Source organism: Acanthochromis polyacanthus, chromosome 13, assembly GCF_021347895.1.
Source record: "Acanthochromis polyacanthus isolate Apoly-LR-REF ecotype Palm Island chromosome 13, KAUST_Apoly_ChrSc, whole genome shotgun sequence".
Classification (NCBI taxonomy): domain Eukaryota; kingdom Metazoa; phylum Chordata; class Actinopteri; family Pomacentridae; genus Acanthochromis; species Acanthochromis polyacanthus.
Window position 1 is genome coordinate 39,119,630 of NC_067125.1, and position 20,069 is coordinate 39,139,698.

General features: G+C 40.7%; 1 protein-coding gene across 2 annotated transcripts in view; it reads left to right on the forward strand.

Annotated features, from left to right (window-relative positions):
* Positions 1–1,893: 1,893 nt before the first annotated feature.
* Positions 1,894–20,069, forward strand: part of LOC110959280 (cGMP-inhibited 3',5'-cyclic phosphodiesterase 3A-like) — a 59,610-nt gene continuing 41,434 nt past the window's right edge. For both annotated transcript variants that reach the window (XM_022206093.2, XM_051957796.1), the window contains exon 1: positions 1,894–3,086. In XM_022206093.2, the coding sequence (XP_022061785.2) occupies positions 2,181–3,086 (906 nt within the window). In that variant the 5' untranslated portion in view covers positions 1,894–2,180. The remainder of the gene's footprint in view (positions 3,087–20,069) is intronic.

A 20,069-nucleotide genomic window follows, 5' to 3' on the forward strand; every position in this document is an offset into this window, starting at 1 on the left:
ATTACACAAACTTGCAGGAACATTTGGTGAAGAAGGTCCTGTCATCCACTCTGACGGGTCAGAACATAAATCGGAACGTTTACATACGATGACAGTATAAATATATAGGAGGATGCGTAAGTGTAACCCTGTAAGCAACTACGCACTGATGGCCTGATGAAAGCCAAAACGAAGCACACACACACACACACACACTCACATCCAGCTCTCTCTTCAAACGCTTCCCAATGACAGATGACACTGCTACAACACTTCCTCAGCACAATTGGAGGAGTGTGTCTGGAAAACGTCTCTGAGGGAACAGGACAAAGAATGTTATTATAAGGGCTACCTTTGCCAGATGTGATTTGCAGCTTGTTAGCGTTGATGTATAGACGGAGCCAAGCCCTGCGGGACCCAGGATACCACAAATCACGTAAATGGGATATGTAAAGAACCACATCACAGCTCAGTAACTATTATCTTCTTATTGCAAGTTGGCAACTGACGTGTAAATATTCAGCAAAGGCAAAAGAGCAGTGTACGTGGCAGCATCCTTGAACCAGTCAAATCTGGCCTGTGTTTGTCAAGTTGTTTGCCACTTGGGATTGTAATAAAATGTGAAATTGAGTAAAGAAAGGCCAAATCTGAACTATTGGCCTCTTGTGTAAACTGTCCTTCCTCTGACAGCTAAACCAGCTTGAATACCAGTGAACAATCTTTACTGGCAAATGTCCACTGTCCGTTGTGATGGAATGACTAAAACATAAGATTTATGCCCTGATTGCACTTGACTGACTGCACTGATCCATGTTGTGTAACACCACTGTAAGTGGAAACACTGTTCCTACATTACATCATAACACAAATTACTTAATGAAGGGGAGAAAGAAGAGACCTCATACATTTCGGTTGGAATTATATTAAAAACAAGCTCCGTCTGATTTATTGGACAGATGTTTCTGACTTGTTTTCAGCGAATCACAGATATTACAGCATTTGTAATGCTTTTTTTGGTTTTAAAGCTAGAGTTTATTTCACTTGGATGAATTAATAATGCTACAGATAGAGATGACAGATTTGGAATAGTTTTATGTGATTGCAGTGCGCCCTTTTTAAATCCTCTCATAAAATGTAGGGCGAACAGGTGAAGGCTGCTAACTTTGTCCTGCTCCAGTCTGTCACAAAGGAGGCAGCGGATGATGTGATTTAGAATTTTAATCCTGGAAAAAAACATGGGTAGCAAGATGATTACTCCCAGAGCAAAATATAGTCTCTAATAATATAAATAAATAAATTCTAGTCTTTTTTTGGACTGTGCTTTTCGTTGTATGAAATATCCACGAAAATGACTTGGGCAGTAATCTCATATCACAGGGGTAAAGGAAAGTGAAATCTAGCGTCCTGCCAGCACAGGTCTCTACATAGTAATGCGTCTTTGATATGTGAGCTCTGAGTGACCTTTGAGTGATAAATGATATTGTTTAAAGCTGAGTGGTGCCAGTGTGATATCCATTTTTGGTCTCCTGTCATATTTAAAGTGCACTGTGCTTTCAAAATGCATTACAGGATTACTGTAGTTAATTCTCATAATGGGCTCCTCCATCTTCCAGAACAAGCCAGGAAATCTTCATATAAACATGGCATCCATCCATTGCGAACTGAGTCACATCCAGGGCAGACCGCAGCCTGCAGAGTGAACAGAAACACGGAGGGGGAAGAGAGCTGAAACGTGACGGAGGAGTCACCGGAGCGGCACAAAAAAGGGATAGTGTCTAGTGGGAGGGGAGAGACACAGTGAGAGAGGGTGAGAGAGAGACTATGCCGGGGAGTTAAAGCAGTGGCCTAGATGTGTGAAACGCCAGGGGTTGCTTTTTTTGGTTCACTGGTTGACTACCAGGGGCAACTCAATAGTCAGCCAAATGTAATGGGGAAGTTCTGAACCACAAAACTACAAAGAAAAGTTGCGCAGGCCACACTTTAGCAGCTTAGAAATGATATGCAAACTTAGTTTGTTTTTGTTTTTTGGGGGAGGTAGACATCCCTGACCAGTGTTTCTCTCCTGAGAGCCGCGCACAAGGCAACATGCACTATCATGGGAATATGTTGGTGGAACATGTAGACTGAGACACTCACAAAGAGGCTAAAAAATCTATTATTCTCCCGGACGGTCAGCGCAGCCTTCCGCTTGACTGATAACGATGGCCTTGGAGGCAGACGGCGACAGAGGTTCATCAAGAAGCGCTCATGAAAAATATCCCCGGGCAGCGTTGGAGCGCAACGGCTACGTGAAGACATGTGTCACCCCGTTGTACCAGGACGCACGGAGCCAGTCGTGGCTGAGACTCGCCGTGACATGGACTTGCCGAAGAGTGTCGTCTGCGGTCTGCGTTGCCTCCATCTCCGTTATTCTCGCTCTGCTGCTCAGATTGGTCGACTGGGATGCAGGCAGCAGCAGCAGCAACGGAAATAGCAGCGGCTCTCCTCTTCATTTAGCGGCGGGCTGCGCTGTGGAGCTGCTTTTGACTGCGTGTTATTGCGTCTCTCCTGTTTTCACACTCGTATGTGCCTTCTTCTGGGTCGGGCTCTATCTGATTCGCTGCGGGGTGCTCGTCCGTACCGCCGTGTTCCTCTTAGCGGTGTGCCATTTGGGCGAAGCTGCGGCGCAGTCCCTCCTGCGCGGCGCCGAGGAGCAGCTGTTGTCCTTCCCCGCAACCCTGGTAGTCCTCGGCTGCCTGGGCAGCGGGGCTCTGCTGGTCGTCCGGCTGGGTCAGGGAGTGTCCATCCTCGTCTTCATTAGCCTCATCCGGGCCGTCTCCCTCGTCTCTCTGAGCAGGGTCCGGGCCAGTTGGAGACCCTACCTGGCCTACCTGCTGGGGCTGCTGGGGGTTTTGCTTGCGAGGTATGCTGACCGGCTCTTGCCGGCCTCAGGGACCAGCGGGACGGGGTGCTGTGGCTCTGTGACCGGGGCGAAGGAGGAGGACATCCCTGTCTTCAAAAGGAGACGGAGGTCCAGCTCCACAGTGGCCTCGGAAATGATGGCTCACAGTCAGAGCAACAGCAAGTCCCACCGCAGGACTTCGCTGCCTTGCATTCCGCGGGACCAGGTAGGACATGTCCAACTTTAGACACCAGAACCAGAGCTGCTTTGTCGCTGCTTCGCTCATGACCTTTTAGCTGCTGCAGACCTGTAATGCTTTTTACTGTCCTCTCGCTCTGATGGCATCTCTGAAAGCTTTACGCACGTCGCCTTCAGTGTGGGGCCGAGCGGAACAACAGTTGCAATAACAAGGATTATTATTGTGATAATGAGGGCTTGTTTGCTCCACGGGCCCACATCAATAGCATCTCACCCTGAGCGGCAGTCTGGTGTTTTTGGAGGGTTTTACGCATCAGTATTCTCTCCTATCACATTTCTGTTTACCTTTCCTCTGACACTGCTGTTAATTCGGTCATCATCTCTGAGCTGTGCGTTTGTGCTGCCGATAAGCAAATGGATGGTGCATTTATCACGCCAACTTACTGTGCGTCTCTGAGTGTGTGTGTGTGTGTGTTTGCGTGTGTGCGTGCGCGTATTCATAGGTGTGAAGTCACATCTAAATATTTTGAAAGCCTCTGCTTATCCTGGTGGCCAGCCAGTAGTGTGGTGCCAGACTTTACACATTCTGGAGCCCCTTGTCTTGCATGTTATCATGATGGCAGTATAAATAACAGGAGAAGGAAAGCTGTGGAGAGTCTTCTCTACGCTGCGTATCTCTCCTTTCTGGCTCTGATGTGTTCATTAAAATGAAACCAAATTCTCTCTGTGGCATGACTCATAGAGCCTTGTCCTTGTACTTTCTATTTTTTTAAGGAAACTCCCAGTGTTAGAGATAGATGAAGAGGAGGGCTGAGATCTTTACACTGTGCCCTCTGATGATAAGATAGATGAGACCAAAAATCCGTGTATGAGGTGAATGTGGTTTACTCTCAATGCTGGTTCAGTAAACTAGCTTCGAGCTTGTTTGTTAGCTTCTGGACATATTTTATTAAAAGAAATGTTTATTTCTGGCATGCATGCAACACTTTAGTCATATTCTGTAACCTCCTGTACTGTTCACGCTGTGGTTCTTTTGTGAATACCAGAATTTTTAGTTTAATTTTAATATCAAGTTTTTTTTGTTTTTTTTTTACCAGGACTACTTTGAAATTATGAATATCAGTACTGACAAGAAGACAAAAAGTTTCGTATTCCCTAAAAAAGGGGGAAATGAAAACACTTTTATTTCCCACTTTTGTAGGAAATACTACTATTTCTGATGTGCTATATCCTAAAGAATTAGTCAATTTTTCTTTGGACTTCATTTTTGTAATAACTGAAAAGCAGTAAGACATAGTTTCATGGTGAATGTGGGTTTGGTAAAAAAAAAAAAAAAAACTGACAAAATTGCTTTTTCAATAACACAAAGTGTATAAATTGAATAATATGAAACTAAGAAAGGAAGGAGCACCATCCTATTTTTGAATTTTCAGCTACATTCTAAAGAATTTTTACACAACTGACAGTAACATATTCCATTGATGTGTCATTTAAGCAAAACATGCCATATTCCAATAGTTTTTACACGTGATGGATGTGTTTTACTCCCTGTTGTAAGAAGTGAAGCTACCTGCCCTCCTGCAGTGTTTGCCCTCATTTGTTCTCATGCCCTCTAGTGACAAACTGAGAGAGAACCAATGTAATGTGGGAGTAATAATTTCATCATCTCTTTGTACACAGAAAACGGGATCCATGCACATGTATGTGCAGCAGGGATTCAGGATCATCCTGAGTGGGTGAGCTTGTGTCACGCTCCCCCATGTCTAGATCATCTACAGAAGCAGAATTATCCTCATTACGCTGGTCTTTTCCCTCAACTTTACCCTGATCTCATTAGGAGATTTTGAGACTAGAAAAGGCAAAGGAAATGTTGTTCAGAGAGACAATCCAAATAGAAGTATTTAAAAAGTTGGATTTCTGGTTCTGGTTCAAGGCAAACGGTAGATTCACTGCTGCACTTGGGGGGATGTTGGACACCTTCACTGCCTGCACACACTTTGTAGCCACTTGATTGTCTGTGTTTGAAGCGGTAGATCAGTTTCAGCTGATTTCCACATACATTTTTTGTCTGCAACTTTATTAAGTTTCCCACCACACACCAGCGGGACTCTAATGACCACAGATTACATTAACCAAGGCTATTTAGTGATGAGCACAGCTAAAAATGCTCTTAGTGAGAGAAATACAGAAACGATGCAAACAAGTAATTATGAGGAAGTAAAAAAAAAAAAAAGTCAGTAAAATCAACACCTTGGAGTTCAGCTTTTATATCAGATGTGGTGTTTTTAGATTCATATTGGAAACCAGATTTCTGTAGTGTAACAAGTTTTCATCTAGTTGTTTGTATCGTTGATCTTGGTGAGATTGTTCTTCTGGATCTTGATCAAACAATATTGAGCAACTTTAGAATGAAATGGAATCAGAGATCCCACAAGTTTCGCTCTCATCTGGAAGCCCGAGCTGTTCCCACATCAGCTGTCTGATTGTTGATGCTCGGTTGTTCATTGCTAATTGGTATCCAGGGAACAGTGCGTTAGTGGACTATCTGTACTATTAGAACAGCTCCATTACCCAATCTGCCTTGCTGTGTTTGCAGCAGGAATGATGACAAATTGAATTCTGATACTTAAAAAAAAAAAAAGAAAAACTCTCAGCTGACCAGATGTTGAGGATCACGTGTCTCCGTGTAGCCGATCGTCGCTGTGTAATCTGTAGGACAAGTGAGAGGAACATGAAGATTGATGCGGGACACAGACAGAGGGAGAAACACAAACAATTGGACTTTACTGTAGCCTTTTTTTTTTTTTTAAATGATCAAAATATGCAATTTTTCCACACTATTGTTTGAACTGCAGCTTTGAATTTCAAAATGTAGAGCTTACAAGATACACATTCGATGGTGGTATAGTATATTACACAATAGTACGTCACGAAATGTGCTGATAGTGGATGATTCCATTTTGAGTTCACTTGAAAAATGGAAGTTTGGTGGAGGTTTGGTTTACATGTAGCTGTTTTCACCATGTCAGGGTCTTCATCTTCCTACAGATGTGACCGGCTTGTCTTTAACTCTGTCTGCTGTTCAGTTTTGTGCATTTGATATTCAGAACTTATAGCTCACAGTTGGATGCAAAAGCTGTAAATAGTTTTACCAGATTCTGGATTAGCTCTACCTCTTAGGCAGTATGCTATGCATACATTGTTATCATGATGGTAAAACTGCTTCTTTTTTTTGCAGTATCCTGATTTGTTCAAACAATTTAATGAATTTATGTCACCCAGACAAAAACAAGTATCTTCTGTGGCCTTACTGAAATAGAGATATCAGACTGTGCAGCGAAAATATCAGCAATATTCAATAGTGTAATTCTGAAATGGTTCCCCATTGGCTACTCTAACTACCAGATCTACTTTCCTTCACTGTATTTGAGTGTAAAAAATTCTAAATTTAAAGTTTATTCTCTGTATATTGCTCTTGAAGTTTCGCATAATAAGGAAAACACATCATTTAAAACTGATGCAATTTTCTCAATGTTTTGATGAGTGTAAATGACAGCTATGCATCCCTGCACTGCCTGTCAGTGACAGTGTGGCAAAATGATGATGATTCATTCATGTATGAAATGTATAACTCACTATAAAGTAAGCTGCAACATCATGAAGGAGGAATGAATGAGTGCAAAGGACTGAATTTGGTTACAGTCTCAGCCAGTACATCAAAGGAAACACGTAGGATCATGACCCTGAGATTAAAAGAGGAAGAAGCTCTAATTATTAGATATTTTCTGAACACATTTTACATCTCTTGGTGCTTCTTTCTGTCACTGTTTGTTGTCAATCTGATTTAATAGCAAGTTTGCATCAACACTCAAACACATTCACATTTTATATGAAGTTTTCAAACAGATACTTTAAGACATTTAAACAAAAGTCTCATCAGTTCCCGAGATTCTGTTATCTTCTGTTCTCCTCCTTTGTATCTTTCTCTCTCTGACACAAATGTGCACAGTTTGTAGGTACAGTTTATCCATACTGTAGATAATGAAGCTCTCCAGAGTGCAGTTGTACCTGAGAGAAGTGGGGGTTTTCATCAAGCGTTGCTTGTGCAGTATTTATGAAGCAGGCTGGTGCAGGCTGCCAAGCCAAAGGCAAGACAGGCACTCTGCTGAACTGCAAGCTGGGAAATAGCATTGGCTCAGCGCCATGGCTTTATTTCTGTATTTTTCTCAAAGGTGAATGGGATTTATTGTTTTTGCTTATGCACAGCTATGTAAAACCCAGTATGACTGTAATGAGAGGTTGCCACACTCAACATGATGCAGTTTAGAGTCTTAATATTCGAGGATTTTGACTCGAATTTTAGTCCATTGTGATCCTTCTGGATGAGCTCCATGCTGAGGCCTTGTGTTTTGACAGAAGTTGTTTGTCTTTTTGCCAGGGTCTCAGTGGGATGGGGATTTTGGGTAATAGTGGTTTTTGGGTCACATGCAATTGAAAAAGCGCTTGCTGTATACAAGATAACGACAGCCATAAATAGATTGTCTAAAAAAAGGAACGACATTTCAAAGTGTTTTATGTTTTGATGTTTTACCATGCAGTTTTTCCTCTCCCTCCCTGTTACACTGTTCCAATATTTCAAAATATGGCAAACTTATGATAAGCTTCCCAATATTATAGCATGCATAAGGCTGTTCTGTGCTGCATAGTATATTCATCATCTCATCACCATATACAGTATCTGTGTCAAACAGGAGGGGAAAGGATGGAGGGAGGCAGATTTTAAAGCAGAAACATGTGCTCTGAAATCTATTTGAGGGAAGGCCCACATTCTCTCACTGACGCACATACATTTCCAGGGAGACACACAACCTTCTCCAGTCGCCAGAGCGATCTGACTTCAAATGGCATCCAGGCTTAATTTATCTTATTTACGGTGATGAAGAATGTTGTTTATATCTCTTACACTGAAAGGTTTCAACTTTGAGCATTTCCCAGAAAAATAACGCTGATGTTGCAGGATTTTTCAGTGACAGAGATTATGTTAAATAACAGCATTTTCTTTCCTTCAAAAATTGTGCATTGCAAATGCATGATGTGACTGCAGTGCGGTAAACATTACTATTAGGGAACATGAACAGTGACTGAGTTAGACAAGAGAGACACTATGAAAAGGTCATGGCTTAAAAAAAGCAAACATTAGTTGCAGGTCTGTGATTGGACAGAAACTTCAGTTTTTAGCACATTTTTTCAGTTAATTTAATTTAACAATTTCAGTAATAATTCATATCTTATCTCTTATTAATTATTTCTTGCAGACGTTAAACATGCAGACAATGTTAAAAGGATGCTCTAGATACAGAGGATGCTCAGTGCGTCACCAGTCATGGAAATAGCTAACTACCTCCATAACAAGAATTTTCTGTCTGCAGAAAGCAACACCAAGAAGTCAGACCATGAACAGTTTATTGTGGCAAAAACACAAGTTTTAGGTTTAAAATGAACAGAACAGTTGCGAGATGTATAGTCTCATTTCTTGCAAATTTCCACTTCCCTCAGCACACAAACCGCAGAATTAGGTGTATTACTGTGCACTGTGTAATTAAGTTCTGTAAGATTCTATATGCTGTTGCTTTACCCCACTGTCATCTTTAAGTGGCTTTCTGTGTTTTCCTCTTGCTGATAGCAGAGCAATAATGAAAATAGATCGAAAAATAAAAACAGCCGCCTTTGTTTTTGTAAAATCGGGCAATGAGTGTAATTCTCAGACAAACAACATGCAGTTATTCTGTTCTGGTTCTTGTACACATCACACAACCAAAAATACAGCAGCGTAACTTGCTTGTGTGTGTATTCAGTCATACATCTGTGTAAAAGCCTGAACAAGTGGAAATGGAGATATGTTTATTCATATCACCACTATATATTCATGCATGTTTAAGCTAAACTATGCAAAATGAGTTTTTCTTGCCTATTAAAAAATACCATTTAGCCCTACTACAGTGAGTAAGGACTTGCTTCAAAAATGCATGTAACTGTAATGTTGTAGATACAATATAGAACTTATTTTTATTAACAGGTCTGCATCTGCCTCAAGCAGCAGCCAGACAGCCAGAAGTGTGTTTTTATCAGTGTGTGTGTCAATGAAAGCTCGAGGAAGGGGGGACAAACTAGCTCGAGGCGACCGAATGCAGAAGCAACTATGCGAGAGAGAAGGAGGGAGAGGATCGGGAAGCGAGTGTTGAAAGATTTGTTGGGGAGGCTGAGGAGAAAAAAGGGGGGAGTGAGAGGAGGTCTGCTGCCAAACACAGACCAAGCATTGATGGTAAAAGGACAACTATCTGGTCCCCGCGTTCAACCTCTCCACTTCTGTTCTCTCACATGGACTCACTGTCGAGGCAAGTTTGCGTCGCTCGCTTGTGGTTTTGCCCGACAGATATTGCATACGAGAGTGTTTTTGTGTTTGTCTCCATGTAATGTGAATATGGCTCAATGCCATGTGCTCCCACAGAGAGAGGACAGGGGAAAGAGGAAAAAAATAAATGTGTGTGAGAGAGTAGCCTCTACTGCCTGCTGCTGAAAGGCAACAGCAAATAATTTTAACTTAGCTCGGCCACTTCTGTATACTGTACACGTGCTTGCACATTCACACACACACACACACACACACATACAGTGGCTTCCCTGCTGGCTGTCCAGATGAGGTTTGGTGGCCTTGGACAAGGATTGCCTTGTTACTCCATTCAATGGTGTGTTTTAGCTCCAAAATATGCTCGGTGAGAGGTGAGAGGGAGGAGGGTGGATGGCCTGGGCAGGACTCTGTCCATACGTCCGTCTGTATGGTTCCTGCTTTTCTCGTGCACGACAGTAAACACTCTCACCCTGCAACAGACTGTCAGCAGGAGAGTTATTAACAGATTGTTTTTTTTGGTGACTGCTTTACCTTAATGAAATTTGTCCAAATTTTCAGAAAATCAAAAGTGCAAGACTCACAGGATAATTAAAAGTTCTCTGTCTTTGCCTTTGCTGTGTCAACATCAAGCACAGGCAGAGTGGAAACTTTGGAATCAGTCAGAGGTTAAGGGGTATGATTTTAAACTCTATTTATGCAGGAATGGTTGGCATTTGTGTTTCTTTCGCAGTTGTGATCAGCTGACAGATGAATTTTACACCTAGTGACATACCTGAGAACTGAATGGTTTTATGACTGACTCAGCTACCTAACTTAGAGACTGTTGCTACTTTTATTGCATTTAAAAAAATGAATCCCAAGCCATTTCTGAGTGTGTGCCGCTGCTGTCACATTTATTCTCACTTTGGCCTCAGTTTTCACAGCAATAAAGTCCTGCACCTCTATGGAAACAACACAACCATGGCTACAAGTAGAGAACTCAGAAATGCGTCTTCTACAATGAGACACGGTTATCATGCCATAAATCATACCAAATGAGAAAATGAAATTTGTTTTGTTTATTTTGCATAAAAACTCAAAATCAGCATTTCCCACAGGAGTCACAAGAGTCAAAAATGGTGACTACACAGTGTAGATTTTTTGCTACTCACATTACTTCTAAACATCAGTCTACTCTGTGTAAGAAAACTTACGGTTTAGCCACTTTCTGCCAAAAAATCCCTGATCCTTTGCCACATTACTGTTAATTATAGCTAAGTCACTATTTGTTTCCTGGTTGTGCAGCAGAGTGCTAAATGTTGTTTTTTTTGTTTTTTTTACCAAAATCTGGTTTGAGCAGACACTTTGTTTTGAGCAAATCTTGAAATGAGGCATATAGAATTAAGTGATTTTGATGAAATATGACTATTTTAAGCTTAGATTTGGCTAAATTCCTACAGATAAGTATTTGAAGAAAGTTGGAAACCCAGATTTTCAGCCTGATACAGACATCTGTTCCACAAGTGTTTCCACAAAGTATTAAAAACACATCACTGAGCAACTCTCTTACACTTGGTTTCCTTTTTCTTCATTGTGACGAACACTGACAGTGAATTTTACTCCCAGATCATGTGTGTTTCATGTATTTTTCTTCTATTGTAGCTAATAAGGCACTGTGGCTCCTGAAAATCAGACTCTTCTTGACTGTTGTAGCTAGATGCAGACTAGCAATTTCTTGACAAATGTAAGTGCAAGGCAGCTTTAATAAGCAAGAACATAAACTTTGAAAGTACTGTAAACACTAAGCAGCATGTCTGAGTTTAGGCACTGTGTCAACCAGGCACAGAATTATTGTACTGAGAAAAAAAATTCTGTTTATGTTTTTCCAGAATAAACTGAGCTGGTTTTTGTAATCATAAGGAAGGAATGTGCCTATGGAGTCACAGGAGTGCCAAATCAAAATATAAATAAATAAATAAATAAACGTGGAAATATAAAGAGAAATGAATAAGTAAATAAATAAATGTGGAAATATAAAGAGAAATAAATAAATAAATAAATAAAAGGGAAAAACAGAAAAGGTAAAAGCAAAGACAAATTTTTCCTTTTTATTTATGTATGTATTTATTTATTTCTCTTTATATTTTCACATTTATTTATTTATTTCTCTTTATATTTCCACATTTATTTATTTATTTATATTTTGATTTGGCACTCCTGTGACTCCATATGTGCCATCCATACAACAGTAATTTATGGAAGCGGCTGTTTAAGCTGCATACTTGTTAGTATTCATTCTTTGTTTTTGGCCTTTTAATGGGATTTGTTAATAATAAAAAGATAACACAATAGCAGCCTCGTGCTTCTAAAGCAATGCTCGTTGATCTTGGAGGAGAGGGCATTACTTATTCAATCATCTTGCACAGTGACACCATTTGAATCCTCATTTGAACGTAGAACTAATTAAAAATTTTGCCTTTGGTCATTATTATCTTGCATTTTGGGATGACAGTTACTCCGAACCCCTGTGACTCTGCATAGATAAGTGAGATTATTTATTCACAACTTCAGAGCTCCCACCTTATTTAGGGAAGTTTAAGCAACATGATGCTGCTGTTTCTGTAAACTTCAGGCCTCTTGAGAATTAAGTTTCAACATATAGGACCGAAACCATCTCAAACCCGAAATGAGACCCAAATGCTCACAAGACAGAAGACAACAATAATTCTGGAGTTATGAAAATCCAGCTGTCAAAATTTTCATCATGACCAGTAACATTATTTATTGAATAGAGTCTTTATTCCTTGAATTTTTAATAACTGTGCGTGAACACACTAAAACCAATACTAAAATCCAATATAGTTTCTGTGTTTTTTTTTCCTGCTGCCACTTTTTTACTCACTCTAGGCTCATTTTTCATTACAATATAAAGTCTTACACTTCTATGGAAACAGCATAACCATGAATAGACATGCATCATAAAAATCTTGGAATGAACATGTACACTATTTCTCAATTGCCTACAAGTGTAACTAATACTGGTAAATGGCGACTCTACATACTATGGATATTTAACTAATGTTAATTTGTTTCCATACTTGCCTCGTATTTCTCTGTGCAAACACAGCTTGCAGTTCAACCCCAAACTTGCTGATCTTTTTGTCATGTGACTGTTGATAGCAGCCAAATCACCAGCAGTTCCCTGGTTGTGCTTGTGGTTGTGTGTTTGAAGAATTTCTCGATTTTCAAAGAATCTGGTTTGAGTAAACAGTTCATTCTTTGGAAATGCTTTAATTTAGACATATAGTGATTTTAATGAAACACCATGATTCTAAGCTTACTTTTGGTCAGGTTTTCCCCACTGAGCTGCAGGTCACAGATGAGTGGTTCAAAGGCCGTTGGAAAGTTCAAAATCTTCTGATTGTAGGTGGAATTTTGAAGATTTCTTAAAGACAATGTGCCTTGTAAACCTGCGGTGTTAGTAATTTTGCATTAACCTCTAATTTCTGACTTCATTTGTACATACAGCTTCAAATGCTTACATGGCAAAAAAAAAAAAAAAAAAGCCTTTCTTTGGAGTGCACTCTGCTTAATTATGTGTGTTTAACAAGCACTGCATGGAGACACGTGGACATGCTGCACATAAACAAACACACACTTCTACACAAAACCTGTCTTTGGTGATTCTCCCTCATGTGTCCTCATAAAGTGAGACCTTGATTCCGATTCAGTTCAAGTGTCATTGTGGATTTGATCACTAAGTTAGTCAAGCGATTTCTCTTTACATACAACACGTACTGTTGGCACTCAGCCTCATATGTTAGTACTGTATGTTTCTTGGAGCTGGCAACACAATCAGCTGCTGAGTTTCTCCCATAATTCACAGATTCCCCTCTGCCTTACATGTAGTCTCTATATTCTGCACTGTCTATTCAAAAGATAGAAACGTTATTTGATGAATGTGGGTCCGTGCTGCTTTCATCACAGCCTCTCTGGTCGGTGTTTACGATGATGTTTGCACTGATGAGCACATGCTCAAACACAGGTGTGTGTGTACGTGTGTGTGTCCTTTCTTGTGGTTTATGCTCGGTCAACAGTCTGCCGGCAGTGTGTTTGTCTTGGACGCCTCCAGCCTGCCTGTAGATTACCCAATCAGATAATCAAGGGTATAATTGCATCACATGCATCTGGGAGTGTTTTTCCCCTTCCATTATCCCTCATAACACCCACATCCATGTCTCACACACAAACTCGTGCTGCAGACACACAGTGATGACGTACGTACAGCAGCTAATCGCCAGAGGTTGTCTGTGATGAGAGACAATAAGTGCCCTCGTGGCTTCATCCGGACATAAAAATGCAAAGCCATATTCACATGTGGTGCCCTGTTTTTGACAGAACGGCATCTCAGAGAGCTAAAGCGCTTTCAAGAGAGCGAGTGTGGCATACCTGCTCCTTTGAAACTGGGTCTGAAGTTATTATAATGATAGGGAAGTGGACCGTGAAATGATGGACAAGAGATTACAATGATACGTTGCTTCTGGTGTTTAAAATAACTCCTGGGATATTTTGGTTTGAAATGTGTTCTGATATTTTCCATTTGGTGAGCCAACGGGTCCATTTATTTAGATTGTTTTAATGTATTAAGTTTCCACTTTGTTTTTATAGTCTTGACATTTTCAGTATTGGGCTTCTTACAGGAAGACATTTAGTGCTACAGCTGGACTCCCGCCTGTTTATTATATGCATCCATAATCATCAGCATAATGTCAGTGTGATGTAATCTAGTTAACTAAGCAGTATATTTGTTATACCAAAGTTACATAACTCAATTTCATAACTTCTCATCTTATATAGGGATAAATTGGCCAGAACTTCAAGGTCATAAATTTGATTCAAATGAAAACCAGAAGAAGTTTCACCACAAAAACACTTGACTGGAACCTTATTCCCAAATCTGCCTGTAGTTCTTTCAATACATGAGTACAAATGAAATGTAGGTGGTTTCAAAAAGCAGATATGTCTCTAAAACATATGTCATATGTCTGGTTATATCTCCCATTCATTGCTTGTGTTTTTTCGGTGTTTCTTTCTTTCTCTTTCTCTGTTTGTGTGCGAATAGTCTGACTTAGCAAATTTAGACTGCTGGTATAAAGTCGCTACTGGCTGTGCATTTCTTCTTCTCTTCCTCCTCCACTTCTGCGTTACTGTTATTAAAATCCAGTTCACTGTGGGACAGTGATGCTGATGATTATTTTACTGATTGTTTTAATATTTTAACTGATAAAAAAAAGATATGAACTGATAAGGCACAAGATGAAAGACATGCGTTTCAGAAAGTGGACTGAAACGGATGCACCACCAGGTCGAGCTACCCAACTCTATCTCTAACCATACATTGTGTGCATTAACATTGTAGTGACTATAAAGAAGTTTCGTGTTGACATGCAGAGAGCATTGTGCCAGAGTTCTTGTGATGTTGGCGAGCTACTAGAGCGTTGTTAGAAGTTTGTGGGTTAGCTGTTAGTTGTCAGTGTTGGGGCAGTTCATGTCATGTACTTTCAAAGCATTTTCACACGGACATAGAATTGTGTTGCTTGTGTTTGATTGATAAGGCTGTGGATTGTCAGTTAAACAAAATCCCAAATCTGCAGCCCTACTGCAGGAATCAACACAAGCAACCGCTAGGCAGCAAACAATCACGCTGAAAATGTCAAGTTTTGTCGAGGCTTTGGATCATGCAGTGAAGCTCCCCTGCTAGTTATTTGTTGTATTCTGCATTTATATAGATTCTCCCAGGGCCGGCCGCTGGCATAAACACTCTATGCCGTTGTTTATAGCCACATCCACTAGAGGGGGCCACACCACAATATGTGTGTGATTCGCATTTTGTCCCTGTCTTTATTCCAATAAAACATAAATCTGTTAATGTTGTTACTCATGTGCATGTGTGTTTTAACCCAATTACAAGCTGTGCACGTGATTTGGTAGTTGCCCTGTGCATGTTTTGGGGCCACAAAAAAATTCTTGCTTAGGGCCACCAAAGTCCTAGGGCCGGCCCTGGATTCTCCCCTCTGTTAACAGCATCAACTTGACTGTTCCACATGCATCAGGGTTCTTCTCATTAAATCCCCAAATCTGCATAATTTTCTTGCTATAAAAGATAACAAAATATACGTTATTCTAGGATGCAACTGTTTTTGGATAGTTTTTTGGCAATTTTGGAGCAAAGCTATGCAGCTTTTAGGTAAGCCTGCGTCAGAAGTCTCTGTGCTCTAAATTGGGATCCATCTGATCTCATGTCATAAAATGAAAAAGACGAGCTTTTTAAGGTCACATGTGATCAAACATTTATGAGAAGACATTTTAAATTCAAAATTTGCACAGACCTAATCTATAAATGAACAGCATTCTCTCCAACATCTTGCCTCAGGAGGAATGAAGACACCTGGTATTCCTGAGAAACACATTTATTTATTTTTTTACATTGTACAGAATGTAGGTAAGATGCTGCTCCATATCTTTTTAGTTTTTATTAGTATCCTTTCATTTACAGTACTTTACCTGGATGAAGACATACTTGGGATCTGCTTTATAATTTGAATATCTCTTACCATATTGATGAACAAATAAATCACAAATTCAACCAAACTAAGTGTATCTGTATGTCATATTATACAGTTTGAGGTTCATTTAGGTTGGTTGATAAAAGTGCACACACCTCACCTCACTTCAACTCGCCTCTTAAATTACTAATGAGCTTGTAGAGTATGAACTTGCTTTAGGGTTCGAGGGATATTCAAGTGACGCATAAGATCTAGTAAAAAAGCTGCTTCGGTGCATTAGCCGTCTCGAATTTAAGTACATAGTCTAAAGCAAAGACGGGGAGAAGGCATGAAAATGACCGGACTGCAGCACTAATTTGGGTAATATTTTCCCCTGGGGCCTTTTTGCCTGAGGCCTATAGTCTGTAGTCAAAAAAATCTCTTTTTTCTCCCTTTATGTCTTTCCTTCTCTCAGCATTTCTCTGCCCCCTTCTCTTCTCTGTCTCTCTTTTCACTTTCTGTCGCTTTTTTGTCTGCCTGTCCCTCTCTGTTTTCGCTCCCACTCACCCGATTTCCTCTCTGTCCAACTTTCACACGACAAATGCCAAAGGCAGTATTATTGTGTCCTCAGCTGCCATCACTCACTGTGTTGTTATGTAAGACACTGCTGATGGTGTGTGTGTGTGTGTCTCCCTGCTTCAGTCCTGATTTGCCTTCTCTGAATTTACAATCATCCCAGCATATCTAAACTGAAGACTGGCCCATTTCAGTTCTACGGTTGTGTGGTCTACCTTCACCTCTTATTATATAGCAATGCCCTGTTTTGACTCCATGAATTGGCAGCAGCAGGTTTGCTGACTGGGCACGTCGAATGTCACCTCTCTGGTAGAGCAGGAACCAGAGTGGGACTAGTCACCCTTACTGGATGCAGACCGAGGGCCAATGGCTATGCAGTTCACTCATTTAACCGTTTTCAAAAATACTCCTTAATAGCGAAAACAATCTCTGAGCTAGCTACCTACCACACTGAAAATATCAAATTTTGCAGAAGATTTTGATCGTGCTGTAAGGCAGTTGTGTTTTTTGTTTTTTTCAAGAAATTAGCCAAAATAATTCCCTGTTCTTCATTGTCCCTATGTGGCAGGATTGCTGTTGCTACATCCTTCATTCAGCTCCATCCATTATGATTGTGACTAGTTTAAAGAAACGTGCACCAGTCAGAGTGTTTTCTCCTGCAACAGAATGATAGTGAGGTGGGAAACTAGACTTAGACCATGTTTCCATGGGAGGTTCTCACAAGGCCAGGGCTAAGTTGGCGTTTCCTCTGGAGAATGAGAGGGTTGCCGCTATGTGACTGTGATTTCCTGAAAGGAAGGTTTACTGTTGTTTGTGTTAATGCATGAAGTAACAATTCAGAGGATTTATATTTCTTGGAAAATCACAGTGAGATCCTGGAAAGGATAATGTCAGGGTACCAGCAATGGCAGTCCTGGGACTTCATCAGTGCCACTCGCTTCTTTGCAGATGATTTAATGCTTTCAGCAGGCTGTGAGCTGTATCATACACTGGGATGGTTTGAAGCCAAATATGAAATGGCTGGTGTCAGAGTTACGTACAAAAACGGACTCCTGCTTTTGCACCTGTTGGATGAGCTCCTCCCTCTCCTACACACCTGTCTCTTGAAATAGACGTGCAAATATTTCCGTTGAGTTGAGGTCAGAGTTAGAACATTCAAGTCTGAGGCCATGATTCTCTGCTGGAGAACAGTTGATTACTTTCTCCGAGTTCAGATTGAGCTGGTGAAGGCCCGTAGTGTTTAAATATCTCGGGGTGCTGCACCTGAGTGAGAGTGAAATAGAGTGAGACACTGACTGATGGGTCGGCTCAGAATCAGCAGCAGTGCACCAGACCAGTGTGGTAAAGAGGACCGATGATGTACATTCCGATAGATATGAATGAGGTCGCAAATGCAATCAGCCGAAATGAGTTTTCTCCTCAGGGTGGGTGGGCTCGCCTTTAGAGAGTAAGACCTTCAGATACTCAGAGGGAGCTTGGAATAGAGCCACTGGTCTTTTGCAATAAATCTTCCCAGTTGGCCTCAGAACACCCCAAAGAGGAAGTGGGAAAACATCAGTGGTGAAAGGGATGTCTGGGTACCTTCTGCTGCCACCTTCACCTGACTCTGAATAACCACTGGTGGAGTGGACTAAGTAAGGAGAGCAATGTTTATTGGAATGATCTGGGTTCTTCTCTGTTTATTGGAAAATGCTCAATCCAAATAAATTGAGGGTGCTGATTCCCTTAACGTGCGCTTTTTGTTGTAGAGATGAACATGAAAAACATCTAATTTTAATATACATGTAGCATAAATTTTAACAGTGCAGTTAAATCCCTTGTTATATAATTCTCCTGCTTCCTATAAGTTAAAGCTCAAAACTAGTAACTCATAGACCACATCTGTAGTTGTTTTGAAGTGTGTTTTGTCCAAGTGACTTGTCTTTCTGGATATTTTAAACCAGGTGTAGAGATGAGAATTAGTTTTGGGTCAAGTTTTGACATTTAGAAATAATTGCGTGCAGTCTATAAATGGCACCCCGTTTTCTCTCCGAGCTGCAGTAAGCCATCACAAAGCCAGCGCTTGGTTCTCATCTGAGGAGCAGACGAAGGAGCTGGCCTTGGGCTGTGATGTGTATACAGGATGATACACGAACTACACACAGTCTCTCTCCTGCTCTGCCTCTCGCTGTCTCAATCGCTCAATCACACACACACACACACACACACACACACGTAAATACGTACAGTACACGTGTGGCCTGTTTGCTTCCTTTATGCTTCATGCAGCTAACGTCAACGTGCTCCCTTTTTTTTTCATTCATCCTATTTTCCTGAACGTGTCTCTTGCCTCCTTTATCCTCCCCCCACTTTTTCTTCCTCCACTGCTCTCTCTCCAATTTCATTCAGCAAGCAATTCAATGAGTAAGTCCTTATTGGATGAAGCTGCTCTGGTGTGAAACATACTGAGTGTCTTTGGTTTAGCCTGAAGACAGAACTACCTAGAAGAGCCGCTTTCTTTCAATGGATTTGTTCTTCTTCAAATTTCCTACGTGGCGTCTTCCTTCTTCTCGTTGGTCTTTCATACCATTGTTAACTGCAGGCTATCTTTTCTGTGCACACACCGGCAAGCGTCACAGGTTTTTGTATGGACTTTATCACTTGATATTAAAGTGATATAGAGAAAAAGTCACATCATGTTGGTGCTATTTAGTAGATACTTTGTATTTGCAGGCCTCTTCTGGAGGGTCTTAGTTAATGTTTCCCAGGAGAAAGTGCTTAAATAAACAGACATAAAATGTTGGTTTCCTGTGGGTTTCGCAAATGTCAATAGGCCTAGAATCCAAAAATAATACGCTTTTTTGCAGCATTTTTCCCCCTCTTTGATGTCAGTAATATTAAAGACACACACCCATGTACCACCCTACCTGCTCCACAAAGGTGTTTTATACCTGTGCTGTCTGACAAGACATCTTCACATGTACAGAGTGGACTGTTCCTCTTTGCACTGCTGTTAACGTGGAACAATTTACACTTTTATTGTTTTAAATATTTGAGTTTGGCATCATTGTGGTTCCAACCACTCTGACAAAAACGGAGTGACTGAAAAGTGACTGGGTGTGCAGATTTTAATTATTCCAAGCATTTTTTTTCCATGTAATGAGCCTCATTCCTTATTTTGCACTCAAGATTGTCAGTTTTTAGCTCAAATCATGTTTGCAGCTGTCTGCAAGAAAGACTTTTTGTATGTTTCAAACTCCTATAAATATCTGACAGTAATGCAAAACGGTAATCAACGTGCTTTACATCCGAATCCATACACAAAAAACTTAAAGAATTCATCAAAAAATGTAAGAGATGTGAGACAGATTTGTTTCTTTTATCAGTTATCATCCTTGGAAAAAGTATCATGAAGGAGCAAAACTTTGAGAAGTACAGCCATAAAATGGGATGTAAGTCATTATGCATGCAGCTTCAAATGGAAGACCAGTGTCTGGACGCTCACGTTGTTCCCGAGGGACTT